Genomic DNA, 14,074 nt, shown 5'->3' on the forward strand with positions numbered 1-14,074 from the left:
TAATGTACATAACATCATAAATAATCTGTCGCACAGACAACACACTCACACACCAACACATGTTTGTATACAAACACACAGACACAAAACATCTTGAGGCTGATCCCAGGTAACGATGTAAAAGAGAATCAGTGAATCTCAGAGCTCTCACGAGGCCTCGGTGAGACTATTTTTGGAATCGGCGCTCATCTCGGCTCATCTCCTCTGACTCCCTCTTACCGCTTACAGTTTGCTCTCTCTCTCATGCTTCCCTAAAACGCTTGCTCACCCCGAGCCACTTGTTTATCAGTCTAATGTTTGTTCTTGTCAGGGACAATATGTTCTCTCTCTGCAGCAGTCTACTCAGTTATTCTTCATCTGGCCCCTGGGCTGTTCTTAGTCAGCCAGTGTCCCCAGACACCTCTCCGCTGACCAATGGAGGGCTTTAACTGTTTATGGCTCTTAGGTGAAGACTTCATCCAAGCAAATTAGGTAATGGGGGTGTACAGAGCACTTCAGGGGAGTGTTAAGGTATTTTGTAAATGCTGATCACAGTGAGGCTGTTTTGTGACATCACACAAGGACCATGAAGACGTTATTGTAAATGTAGATGTTTTTGTGTACGACCAGAACAGGCTATGATTTTACAGTGCTAGTTCAGCTAAAATTTTCTTTTTGACACCAGAAAAAGAAAATAAAAATCATCCTACAGCCATTTTGCTGGAAGCATCTTTACAGAATCCCAGTTGCATCACAAATGCTTGCTTGGAAGCTTCCGGACCAAGAGGAATTTTCCTTTTTCATTTCCGTCCACTTGGGATGCGATTTCACACCATTAGCACCCCCCTCCCAAACTCACACCACCCCTGCACCATAAATATTTCAACCTCTCAATCTATATTCATTATAAAACACATGCCCAATGCAGTATGTGGTTGTGAGGACACAGGGCTTTTATTTATTCATCTTATTTATTTATATTTCTTTCCTGAGGGCGAGACGTTGGTTTCTATCCATCTGTGCTGATTGCTGGCTATTACAGAGCACTTAGAGCTTCCCCTGAACTGGCCAGAGGGGAGCACAATCCTCGAGAGATCTGCTCGCTTCAGGGCTAAGAGGTGTGTTTGTTGTGTGCATTTTTGTGGGGAGGTAACAGAGAGTTATCACGAGAGTGATAGCAAGCACAAAATATCTGGAATGAAAGACAAAACTTAAAAACCATGTAAACAGGATTTCAATTGTGTTGCAGTGTCTTGCAGAATTTTCAGTCATGTTCAACCTATTATTGCTCAGTGCATTAATCCATGCTCCTTCTGTAGGTGTGTGAGCTCAACATTTCCCTGTTTAAGCACACAAGGTTTTACGCTATCTAGATACATACATGCATGTAGGTGTCATACGCAGTCTTGCTTAGACGGCAAGATTCCTCACTTGCACCAACTTTTTTTCTACTTTCTACTTTTTTTCAAGAATACTGCAGACATGCAGATTAAGGCTACAATCATCCCATTATGTACATTACTATTGCTACATTTGGAACCCCTAATATGGAGGCCTTTGAAAACGCTGCTGACCTTGTTTTAGTTTGAAAACTCCAGAGTTACATTTTAGTCAGAACAGGCAGAAACAGAGACGTTTTAAAACAACGATGCAGACAACTACATTGGGCTGATGGGATCTTTTGAGTCACAACATGTCAAACCCAAACATTATAGCTAGGTCTACATACCTTTTGTGATTTTATCCTTCTTGTAACAGTAACAGTTCCACCTCTTCGTCAGTCTGAGTGAAGAAATCTCTGGTCTTACATTGTTTCATCTTTGTAGTATTTTTTGTAACCAAGCAGCCAATCGCAGAGTATCTATCTGCTTTCTTTTTACACCTGGCACTCGCATCCCCAGTGTGTGTGAATGGTCATGTGATATGCGTTTTCAGGCATGTTAGTTGGAACAGAAATTATTTCTGAAACTGTGCTGAAATGATTGTTTGTACAGAGATCATTTTCAGTGGTGAAAAGCAAACGTATTCGTGTGGATGTGGACATTTTTGATATATGCTTGATTGTCAGTATGATTCAGCCTTATGTTTCTCACTTCAGGACCTTATTCTCTTACATAATATAGGAAATCCAAGGCCTTGGCAAGCATTCAGACTGAAAATAGCACTCTATTAATAAATAAAAAACACAAGGGTCTTCATTTGTGTGGGTGTATTGCTTCAAGTGGTGAGAAGATTAAATACAAACCAGGAAGTTGAGTTTGAGAATTAGATCTGTCAGTTTGAGGGCTTTTTAGATGCCAACAGAAGGGATTTATAGGATTTTACAACTCATGAAATTCTTTTCAATGGCAGTCATTTTATCTTAAGTCAGGAGGATCTTGGGTTAAACAGCAGAAATACTCAGTTCAAATTACAATATTATGCATTGGTAAAGGTTGAGTCAGGTTCAACGTTTTTGGTGGATTTTTCTGGCTAGAGTCTGGGACCCTGTGTTGGACCAGCACTGGGCCGCGAACGTTGTGTCTCAGTGACATTACAGAGGTACCTGCTGCACACAGTTAATATCAGTCTTAACACACTCTTATCCAGCTGTTGATGTTATTAAATGCTTGGATATTTCTTTATTTTAACTTACTGTTTTAAGATTCACTCTAAATTCTCTCAATTATTTTCAGCCTTACTGTATATCCATGTCTGATATGTTATTCTGTAATGGCAGAAGTAATGATCAATAGTGCAAAATCCTTTAGCATGCTCTCTTGTATAGCCAATCCAGAGTCCCCCATTCTCAGCCAAACCTAGGCTAAGCTTTATGTTGTAGCATGCTAACTTTTTTGTTTCTGAGTGTTCCAGCTTGACTGACAGGCTCAAACAAATTGTTGCATTAACAGTGGTTACTTCTCCTCAGTTAAGAGGGGTCAGTGAACAGTGAACACAGTTAAGATCACTGTATTAGCTCTGCTACCACAAGTAGAATTCTCCACACCAGCTAGCCGCTTGCTCAACAACACCAGTAGGCAGAACATCAGACTGATCCTCCAGCCTTTACGGGTGGAAGCTCACTGTATCACAACAACGCTGCTGGCTGAATGTCTTGCTTGTTCTGCTGGAAGAGCTGTCCATTTAATTGAGAACACAGTCGAGCTCAGGCATTGGCTGTGCAGTAACTTATTCTTCCTTGTCACTTTTACATTTCATTTCATCCACGACATTTAGTTACAATACATAGTTTCCTAATAGGGCAGTATCTGCTCTATAAATCAGAAGGACATACAGTGCAGCTCAGTGGGCTGGAGAAAATGTTGGCATTATACATTTATGCAAACCACGGAAATATTAAATGTACATTTCATATGTATCACATTATGGTTTCTAAAGTGACATAGTATATGAGCTAACTGTCAGCAGGAGGTAGAGAGGATGGTGGATGGCATGACACCAAGCTGCAGACCAATGTTTGAGACCAACAAACAAGAAAACCAGTTGTTTTATAAGGGAGCTGTTGCTGCTTTCTCAGTGTTTTTTTAGCCACCAAATGTGGTTGTTTTGTACTGAAATATTGCTGTGTTTCGGGGCTGGATCGTGCTCCCAAAGATGCATAACCAAGCGTTTTTTGTGCCTAAACCAAACTACATGTTGACCACAGCGTTGTTGAAATGTAAAGCTTCAATGTAAAGTTTCAACGTATACACTACATAATAGCATACAAACGAAACAGATCCATGGTTTGCATAAATGTAAAATGCCGATATTTTTGTTCTGGAAATTGGGTTGTGCTGTGACAGCTAGTCATGTTGGAGCTGAATCCGTGTGTCAATGCAAGAATAATTTCCTGGATACTAGCTGTAATACCTAAAGCTCTCAAGTCAACACTTTATATAGCCTACCATCATAATGTCTGTGCTGGAAAGCAAAACTAGAAACCTGTCTTTACCTTTTCCTCGTGATGGCAAAGGCACAAATAGATAAGTCTCAAAATACCATTTTTCAAATGACAAGGGGGAAATTCCCATCGACAAACAGCAGCACTGTTATGACAATAACCATTTTAGCAACACCCTGTTTTTTATTCATCAACAAACACAGTGTGCTTCTTTTTTCTCTGGATTTAAAAGTTATCAAATTTGAGACAAGTCTGAGATAGAGTGGATTGTTATGCAGGTCTCCAAACCTTACGTACCCCTTGTCCTTCAGTTTATTGTTCATGCTCTTACTCATTGAATTCATCATGGTGGACAGGACTATTGTGCAGGCCTTAATTGGATCACATGCAACAGTATTGGAACAAAAACTTGTAGGACATGGTTGTTTGGGGACTGGGTTTCACTGCAGCTATTTATTCAGTAGCATCCAGTGAAGCTGTAAATGGCAGCAGGCCAGTGTCTGTCTGGTCTCCTGGGTGTGACTGTGTGTCATGTCACTACAGAGGCATGCAGGTCAGCTCCGCTACACGCACAGTACATGCTCTGCTCCGCTTAGATCTGGATGACCGCATCCTGTGGTACAAGACCATCAAGGTGTGCGTGGGAAGGTTGAGTGAGCCTTTGTAGCTGAAGGTATATGTGGCCATCATTGTGTGTCTCGGTGTGTGTGCAAGTGTTCACTGTCACAGAAACGATCTGTCTAGTAGTGTGTGTGCATGTTGAAAGGGCAGGTAGTGATAGGAATCTGAATTTACAAACATTAGGCTTGAATATACAGTAAATGTGAGTGTGCATGTTTGTTTCGTACGGATTTGCCACAAACAACATTGCATTTGTAGCTGTTGACCCAACAAAGTGTGCTATTTCTCAGTGAATGTTACATGATGGGATTGTTAAAAGGATGTGATGTTGCAAAGCTACAGTTAAGTGTCTCGCGATCAACAACTCGGAAATCCATAGTAACACCAGAACGTTTAATTCAATCCCAGTGATGAAACAGAGATTCGGCTGTCAGCTGTAGGTTATGCAGGTTTGTGGAGGACAGAGGAGGGGGGTATAAAAAGTTAGGACACTCTGACAACTGTAGCTGTTGTTAATGGACCTTTATTGACTGTCAGCATGAAACCACATTGAGTATTCCATGTCTGCAAATAGTGGTGTTATGGATAAGTGTTGACCCCCCTCTCTTCCTCGCTCAAACGCCCCCCAGACTTAGAGCATCCCTCCCCTGCCTCCTTCCTTCCTTCTCCTCTTTCCTTTGCCTTTATCCCTCCATCTTACCTATTGATTGGCCAATAATGTGTTTTCAGTGGTAGATTAATGGCACATTACCCTGACAAGAGTGTCTGAGGGGACAGGACGTGAGGGAGGGCGTGAGAGACGATGCTCTTTAATTGATACACGGTTTGTGTGTGTGTGTGTGTGTGTGTGTGTGCGCGCATGTGTATCTGCAAAAGAGATGTAATGAACAAAGAATCATATTTAGATTGTACTAGAACTACTTTAAGTGATAATAATACCTTCACATTGCTATAGCTGTAAATGAAAAGGGTGTTTATCCTAAATGTAAAATGATGTAGGATATGCAAATATAGGTCTTTTTACATGGTTATAAGTTTTGGTTATATAATTTTTTTCAGCCCATGTTGAACCTGTAATCGCTTGAGTTAAAACAAATTTGACACCACAACAAGAGCTATGAGTTCTTACATGACAATCTGCGGATATGTATTGTTTATGATTATAATGTGGTAATGGGATTATGAAGTCATTGCTTATTTGACAGTTCTGCTATGACTTGAATTAATCAAAAAGAAAATCCTAATTATCTCAAACATTAAACACACATTTAGCTGTGCTAGCCACAGCATGACCCTGTGGATGACAATGTCAGTTGCTGATAGGGCTGCCCCTTGAAAGTCTGAGATTCAAATCATTAGTCGGAGACCCCTCGGTTGTCTGAGATTGCTTCAAGTCCGTCAGTTGTTTTGCATTGGTCAGTGTGCTGTGCAGTGCACTTCTAGGGACAATTTGTACCTCATATTTTGCTGCAGAGTGAACACTCTTGACTTTCATGCTACTCTTTGGCACAGACAGCTGCAGACATGCAGCAGCACTGAGGAGGAGAAACCTTCCACTGTAAGGCTCCAAGATAACATCATCTTCTCTCTTCTGCTTGGAAGTGGTGAATTTACAGCTCACAGATACTTCATACGACAGTCTCTGGCTTTTGTTTGATATCTAGTGTTGGCAAAAAATCTTGCTGTACATTTCCCGCTGTTAGCTTGTTTACTATGTGAATGCCGCTGTCACACTGAACGTCCAGCTGAGTCCTGTTCAAAATTTAAATGGAAAAAAAAATAATGGTTGAATACTCGTTTTAAACCATCAAATCAGATTTGACTGACATAATTCTGTGTCGGTTACAGCCTTAGTTGCTAATGCTTATTGGTGTTGTTTATTAAATAGCGATGATGTGAAGGTGATGAAGGAGACTCCGCTGACACCGTCTTGCTTGTATATAGGAAAGGTTTATTACAAGAAGTACAGCATCAAATCAAGCGCCTAGGATGCCTGAGAGAGGGTTCGAAGCCAATATGAACTGCTCTGAATATCAGCTCCAGATACTCTGCCTATATAGGGCGGTTGTTTTTGTGAACTTTAAGACAAAATGTAACAGGTGACAGAGAGACAGTCTAGATGGAATCCAACCTTTCAACCTAGCTTATCTATCCTTGACCTAGGCCATAATAAAGTCTCGACCTGTGCCCCTAACTGATCATAACAGACCCTGTCATCACATAACATGGCACGTCAGATACTACATAGGCAAATGTTATCCTGCTAGCATATGAAACCAAGATGGGGAATATGGTAGAGATTATGCTGCGTTCCATTAACCATGAAAGTTGGAGCTGGGAATGACATCACATGCAATTCAATTCAGTTCAATTCAATTCAAAGTTGACCGCGTTCTAGTACAACAAAATGGAAAACCTAGATGTTATTTGCAATACCAGTTCCAGTTATCTTAGCCATTGTTAGCAATGCTTGTTGATAAAAAGGCATTATGCTGTTTTTTTGTCGCAGCAACATGTCCACAGACAGTACTGTGTGTACAACGTATTTAATGAGACACAAATAAGATAGACATGCTAATAAACAGTACTGCTCTTGATGTGCTGAGCGGTCATCTTGGATTTTGAGGTCAGGTTTGGTGAGGTCCCTCCGACTTTCTGAGTCAGAAATGCGAATTCAGGCAACGTTCCAGTTGTAATTTTCAACTGGGAACTCAGAAATTCCAATTTTCCAGTGCAAATGGAGCACACTATAAACCAAGATGGTGAACATGGTAAAGATTAAACATTAGCATGCTAGCATGGTCATTGTAACCATGTTAGCATATTGACAGCCTTACAGAGTCATTAGCAAGGCTGTAAACGTAGTTTTGTTTCATAATATTTCTCTTGGAATAGAAGTAAAATATGGCGGTTATACTCTGAACCAGTGCAAGTCCACCTTCACCTCAGACCTTGACCAAAATGCAGTTAAGCTACTTGCAAATATTTTCTATTTCATCATTCTGTCCTATGTTTGCTATTCAATATATTATTCTATAAGATGCTGATGCGTTTAGTTTACAGCAAATTAAAATATGAAGTAGTCTTGTGCAAATACACACACACACACACACACACACACACACACACACACACACACACACTTTGGTCGTGTTCATATTGCATAGTCTAAATCTATAAATTCATTTAACTTCATTTGTTTTTACTCTCTCACTTAGCTTGCTTTGCAATTAATTCTTGGCCACGGTCCAGTCTGGTCTCATCTTCTCTCATCCCTGCACTCTCTCATCTCTTATCTCTGTATCACTTACTTTTATCTGATTTCATCCCCCTCTGCCATCGTTCAATTTCCTCCAGCAATCTGCATCATGGAGAGGGGTGGGGGGTTGACTAAATTAGCAGATCAATAGGCCATCAAACAGTCTTTAAGTGTGACACATACACAGACCTCGTGTCTCAGGTTCCCCCCTCTAACTAATAGCCTTGTTGTTTACTTTACAATGTGCTGTGTCATGTAGTTTTAGTCTCAGGTTGCCCTCCAGTGCACTGGGACACCCCGGGGGAATCCTTGGACAAGGCTGATGCTGGAGACACATTTTCTTCCTGAATGTGTCTTGTTTTATCAGAATGACCAAGATTGTTGAGGCATTGTTGAACTGAGAGCTGTGGTTGATAAGAGTCCTCCCAAAATGAGTTTGTTTTTTCACCGTCTGACAGATTCTTACAGTAGGCCTACATCACTGGCCTATAGAGCCTAAAACGGAGCATCGATAGTGTGAAATCTTTTGGTGACAGTCTATCTGTGCTTACATGTCACAGAAGCATTTTGGAACAGTCTCTCCCATCGTCTTGGGCGATGACCTTTGTCAGATGACTGGGAGAGGTCAACAGAGGTTAAAGTAACAAGTGAGCTGAGAGAGGGGCCCCGTTCTAGTCATGCAGAAAAGAGCTGCCAGAGAGTTTTACACACACACACAGAGTCACTCTCCAACCAACAGGAACAGGACTTCCTTGCTCCTGATCAGCCAGACCGCAGCTATAGAGAGGCGAGGACCCATGCAGAAATACAAACATAATCGTAGTTTTTCCAACACAAACACACACTCATCAACTGGTTCTGACCAATCTCTCCTCCCTCTCTCCCTCTCTTTGTTACACACTCTCCTCCTCAGTCCTTCTCATTCAGTCACAATCGCACACAGCCAGGCTTCAGTGCACAGACTGCGGTGATGAGCTATGACAAGGCAAGAGGCGGGAGGCAAGTACAGTAAGAATGGGAGAGGAGTGACAAAATGAAAAGAGCACAGTGGTAGAAACGATTAGCACTTCTTATAACAAGCACTGAGATTAGTTAGCGCATTTATGTCTGACATCAGTAGGTCATTCATAATAAATAAAACTTTATATATTAAAAATCCTTTTACCTCAGTATGTGCAGTCCCAAGATCCCGCCCGAATGCTTTTTAAGATCGCATGATCTCCAGTTTATGTCTCCATTAAATACGACTTCAATGTTATTAACATACCATTTGGCCACACCTCGCATCTTGACAGTCTGCCATCATGTCTGAGCGGGTAGCCGCCAGGGATTGTGGGTACTGAGCAGTGGTGTGACTCTCTCTAGCAGCTCTGAAACACGAGACAGCCTGCTGGACATAACAGGCCTCTCTTCTTTGGTGAATAGACGCACAAACACTCAGTGTGTGTCTCTGAACCACACACATAATGATGCATGCAGATGCCTTAGAGATTTCTTTATTATTTGGTGCAGTCGATCGATAATGAACAAAGAGTGCCCTGATTTTTTTTTTTTACACTACAAATATGAACATACTGGATGCTTTTAAAGTTTCATTTTCTGCTTAGTGTGATTTTGTGAAAGTTACGTGTTGTGGCAAAGTGAAGTGGGGGTCAAAGGGCAGCGCTGATAAGGTCAACTGACTTTCAACTCGGTCAATGCAGGAAGTGGATTTTCACTAATGAAAAAAACAGTGGTTCATATCTCCAGCCACTGTAAATTCATGGATAGCTTTAGTTTAGATTTTGGTTTGGTCTACTTTAGTTCTGCTTTTGTCCAAATCACAGCTTGTAAAATCTGTGGCATCAGGGGGGTGAGGGGAAACCCGGTTTCCTTCAGGGTTCAATAAAATACTAGATTTTAATGTTTGGTCAGAGAGTCATGAGGTTCCAAACATCACAGCTTTACACTGAGAAGCTTTTCAGACTGCCTTCGTCATTTGAGATATTTCAAAGGTCAGTATCATAAGTCTTTAAATAATAATCACAAGAACTCAGGAGTTTGGTAAAGAAACAAAGTCCAAAATATCTGGTGTAATTCTCAGTCATTTTCAAATATGTTTTTACTTTTCAAAAAAAGCAAAATTTGATTAACTCATGTCATGCTATTTGGTATACCATAATGTAGTTTACCTCCGAAATCTGCAGGTTATATCACCAGTAACAAAACTTAAATTTGCTTTTTACATTTTTTACTTTGACTTTCCATATTGTTAGTTGAATACAGTGTTGATATTGAACTCTTCTCCATTGTCGTTGGCCATATTATAAAGAGTTACACATTCCACAAAGCAGATGATATAAAAACTAAGACATGTTATCACAGAAATAAACAAACAAAAAATCCAAAGTCAATAACCCAGTTTCTTTTTAGGGATTACTGTGGTGCATTAATTCACTCTGCCATCTGAGGTTCATATCCAAAGCCCAAACCCAAATATTTAGTAATAAGCCCGACTTGAAGCTAGTCCATAAGGAATGAGCCTTGGCTTGGTTTCACAGGAGCGGGAGCACAGCTTTCCATTGTGTACACTTTGAATTATGCTGAGGCTGCTGGTAAATCGGTTTGTGGCTGTGGTACGACAGCAGAGTGGCCTCCGCTGTGAGGATCTAGACACTGTCGCACACAGAAACTTAGGCAGGGACGAGCCTCACCTCCTGTCTGCATCTGTCCACCACTTCCTGCATAGATCACTGTTTTACCCAAAATGTTTTAGTTTATCAACAAGGAACAAAATTAGTTGCTCACATTACTTACAATGTTGTGTAGTTTGTATAAATATGCCAGGTATATCCTGAAGCTTTCACACAGACATTTACAAGGGGATCAGTCTCATCAACTGTCTGTCCACCACTTCCAGCATCCAAGAAACCTGTCTGTCATATTGACTGACATGTAGAGAGTCTCATATTGCCAATCTGCTATATCATTTGTGTAGTTTATACCCTAAATATGCCAGTTATATGACCAGTTGGAGATACATGTTTTGATTTTGATATTGATGTTCACTGTTTTGTACATTTTACCCACACTTACTGACATTATTACAGTTTAGATAGTCGTGTTGCTTCTACTTTTAATATCAAGCTGTTCGTTATGGATTTGATAATAATTCTGAATTTATGCATGTTTTGCATAATGTGTACCAACTTAAAACACACAATATGCAGTGGTTTAAACATGCTGAGGTGGAGTTTTTGCTGGAAACAAGACAAGAACGTGTGACCACAAGCAATTTAGGGCCTACTTGATTAGCAAGCATTGTGTCTTATGTATGTTTACATTAAGGGGCCTTCAGCTGGCACTAAGTGTTTATGTTTTTGCTTTGATTTAATATTTTGCAACTTTTTGCACAGTAGATATTCAATGTGTTCAATCAGTAAGTTTTCTCATAAAGTGTTTTACCAATATGATCTATGTGGCACTTTATGCTAGAATTACAAAGGTACAGTTAAAACCACAGTTTAATACACTAACTGAGCACATTTTAACCTCCTTAAATTCAATTCCATGTTTTGGTAAACCTGAAACACAAAAAATTCAGTTCAAAATAGTAAATCAATTCTGTAAAAGTATTTCTTGAATGAAGATGTTTTAATTGCAGTTTCAGTAAACGGTGTAATGAGCCTATAGGCAAATGTGGAATAAAGTAAGAATAGTAGGATACTCAAGAAAAAAAATAGACATGCGTGAAACATAGAATAAAATGTTAATTACATTCATTTAAATACATAGATAATTTCAGTAATTCAAAATTCATTATGATACAGGAAATGCATGCAAATAGCTAGGCTATAGTAATTTCTTTGGTGGCGTAGGCTGCTGGAAATGCTGTTGTCAATAACAATAATGATGGTAATAATAATTAGAATAATAATGCCATGTCATGTAAACAATAAAATGTTGGGATTTGTACTGTTTAGGCCTCCCTCAGGCTATCATTAGCCTAGCCTGCTATTTCCTAAAAACGGCTATGTGTTGCTTTATCATGTTTAGTGTTGGGCCTATACAAAACCCACAGCTTTGACAGAAAAATAAATAATACCGAATCATCTTATTTTGAAGTGATATGTAGGCTACTTCTCTGTCGTTTTACTTGGAGTGTTCGTAAACAGTAAGGCCGCAGGTCCGGCCCACCATCTAAACACCTTTAAATGCTTGAAAACTTGGCAACAGACCACCAAAAAGTGTCTCTTTCACGTGGGGAATTAATGACACCATCATACGTCCCCGTCATACAGGCTGAAGTACTTGCTGGCGTTTGAGAAGCAGAGGTAAGGCGTGCTACTCCCCGGGTATACAACGGGCAGAGGCATGGGCAGCAGGCATCTCCCCAGCAGGTTGCTCTCTTTGTACAAGGCCGGGAGCTGCCCCACCACCACGGGCTTTCCAGTCTCGGGGAAATCGGTAACAGGTCCGTCGATTTCGGTCGATATTTGCCGTTTCAATTTATTCCTGCGGTTCTGAAACCATATTTTCACCTGGGTCTCCGTAAGCTGGAGGGAACTGGCGAGGCAGGCGCGCTCTGCGCTGCTTAGATAGCGTTTCATGTCGAAGGTAGACTCCAACTGGAAAATCTGTCTCTTGGAAAAAATAGTGCGCGTTTTCTTTTTCGTTATTATTTTGCTCTTCTTGGCAGGGTTGCCTCCTTTGTGGGTGTCCGTGGCCGTGGTAGTGGAGCTGCTGTCGTCGCAGCTGCTGTCCCCGCTTTCGAACCGCACCTCCCTCGCCTTCTTCGGGTCTCCGCGGCTGATGATGACAGATTCCGTTGCTCCGTTGCAGTCTGTGATCAACTCTGCGAACAAAATGACATTTCGTTCAACCCGCTGTGGTTAAGTCACAAATGTGCTGCTAGATTAACCTGAAAGTGTAAGCTCATCTGCTGAGTGCCGTGCGTAATGGTGAACACTGATAACAGAAGGTTTCTGTCCACACCAACTTCAAATTTACCAAAGCCCTCTTACCTCTGTCGTTGAGCCTGCTGCCCGGGTCCTGTCGCTGCTGGACTACGTGCTCCTCGTGGTGGCTCTGGAAACCGTCTTTACGCATCGCCGTGGCCGAGTCATCCTGCAGTCCGGCGGGGTGACAACTGTCACAGTTCCTCCCGCTTGTCTTGAGATTGAGGATGTTGTCAATAGTGAATTTCAGAGAGGCGGCGGGTCGACATGGTGCGTCCACTTTGTTCATATTCTCCAATGCTTATTTCCTTTTATGTTTACTTCCGCGACTCTGTCTCGCCGTTAAGTCTAAACCGGGACGTTAATATGACCACTAACGTCTCGATGCTCCACGCACCATAGCAGCAGCCACTGAGCAGACACTGCTGGGCTGGCGATGCACTGCCTGTACCGTTACTGCACACACCGGATGGAGCGCGTTGTCGTCGTTGATTGGTCCGGAGGAGCGTGCAGTACGAACCAATGACAGCGAGGGGATGGGAGGCGAGGGGAGGGCAGAAGAGAGTTGTTGTGCCCCCCCTACTCCCTTCTCACTCCCCCATTCATCCTTAACAGTACATCTGCTGCAAGGAGAGCCGGGTTCGGAGCCCTGCAGGGGTCCCTCAGGAAAATAAAGAGTTTAATGTCACTGTTATTTCACACCATACTGTATTTGTGCTGTGAGACCATACACAATTGATGGTGGTTTTGATTTAGCCTGCACTCTCTTTCTGATGTATCGGCCCGGCAGCTGCTTAATTCGAGTCAGATGTGATTGCCCCAGTGTGGAAAAAAGTTTGTCAACTGATTTGCAACCCGAAAAGTAAATGTAAAAAAACTTTTATTATTAGTGGCATTGGTTTTTGTGTATCTGACATTTTCGCATGTCTTTATTGAAAGTGCATATTCTTGTGTAGAACTACGGTAATATATATTTTTTTCATCTGTGAGTTGGGTTTGCAGTATATAATGGCCACTACGTGTACAAATATAATTAATATAGTAAAAAAATATCCCAAAACTAGCTGCTTTTTCACATTTGTACCATGTTGCATTCACAAAATGATCGTTTATTTATGGGATTATTTACAGTGTCCATAGTAAGTCGTGGATGGGCTACATGTTTGCTCATTTAAAGCAGTGAAATCAAATTTAAATAACGAGAGCCTTAGATTAATATTTCCTGTGTTTAGAAGTATAAATAAAATTTTAGCCCATGTAACTTTATTTTTTGTGCGTATCCACTGCCCAAGTTTTATCCGTTCACTGTGTTTTGATGTATTTCGTTTTATATCCACACTGGTTTGGGAATTTGCTTCAATTAAGTGAGTAGTCGGGGGATTCATTAACAACGCC

At 41.2% G+C, this 14,074-nt stretch overlaps 1 protein-coding gene across 1 annotated transcript; it reads right to left on the minus strand.

The window, feature by feature from the left end:
* Positions 1-11,356: 11,356 nt before the first annotated feature.
* On the minus strand, positions 11,357-13,135 carry hmx4 (H6 family homeobox 4). The gene is made up of 2 exons (XM_050045340.1): positions 12,746-13,135; positions 11,357-12,576 (listed from the first exon to the last, which is right to left on the minus strand). Exons 1-2 carry the CDS (start codon positions 12,966-12,968, stop codon positions 12,002-12,004), a joined length of 798 nt encoding a protein of 265 aa, XP_049901297.1. The 5' UTR covers positions 12,969-13,135; the 3' UTR covers positions 11,357-12,001.
* Positions 13,136-14,074: the final 939 nt, after the last annotated feature.

This window comes from Epinephelus moara, chromosome 5 (assembly GCF_006386435.1).
Source record: "Epinephelus moara isolate mb chromosome 5, YSFRI_EMoa_1.0, whole genome shotgun sequence".
In the NCBI taxonomy this organism is placed as follows: domain Eukaryota; kingdom Metazoa; phylum Chordata; class Actinopteri; order Perciformes; family Serranidae; genus Epinephelus; species Epinephelus moara.

Coding starts and splice junctions, on each gene's coding strand:
- hmx4 (XM_050045340.1), bottom strand. CDS start 12,968: ATGAACAAAGTGGACGCACCATGTCGACCCGCCGCCTCTCTGAAATTC. Junction 12,577..12,745: donor CAGCAGGCTCAACGACAGAG/GTAAGAGGGCTT, acceptor TTTTGTTCGCAG/AGTTGATCACAGACTGCAAC.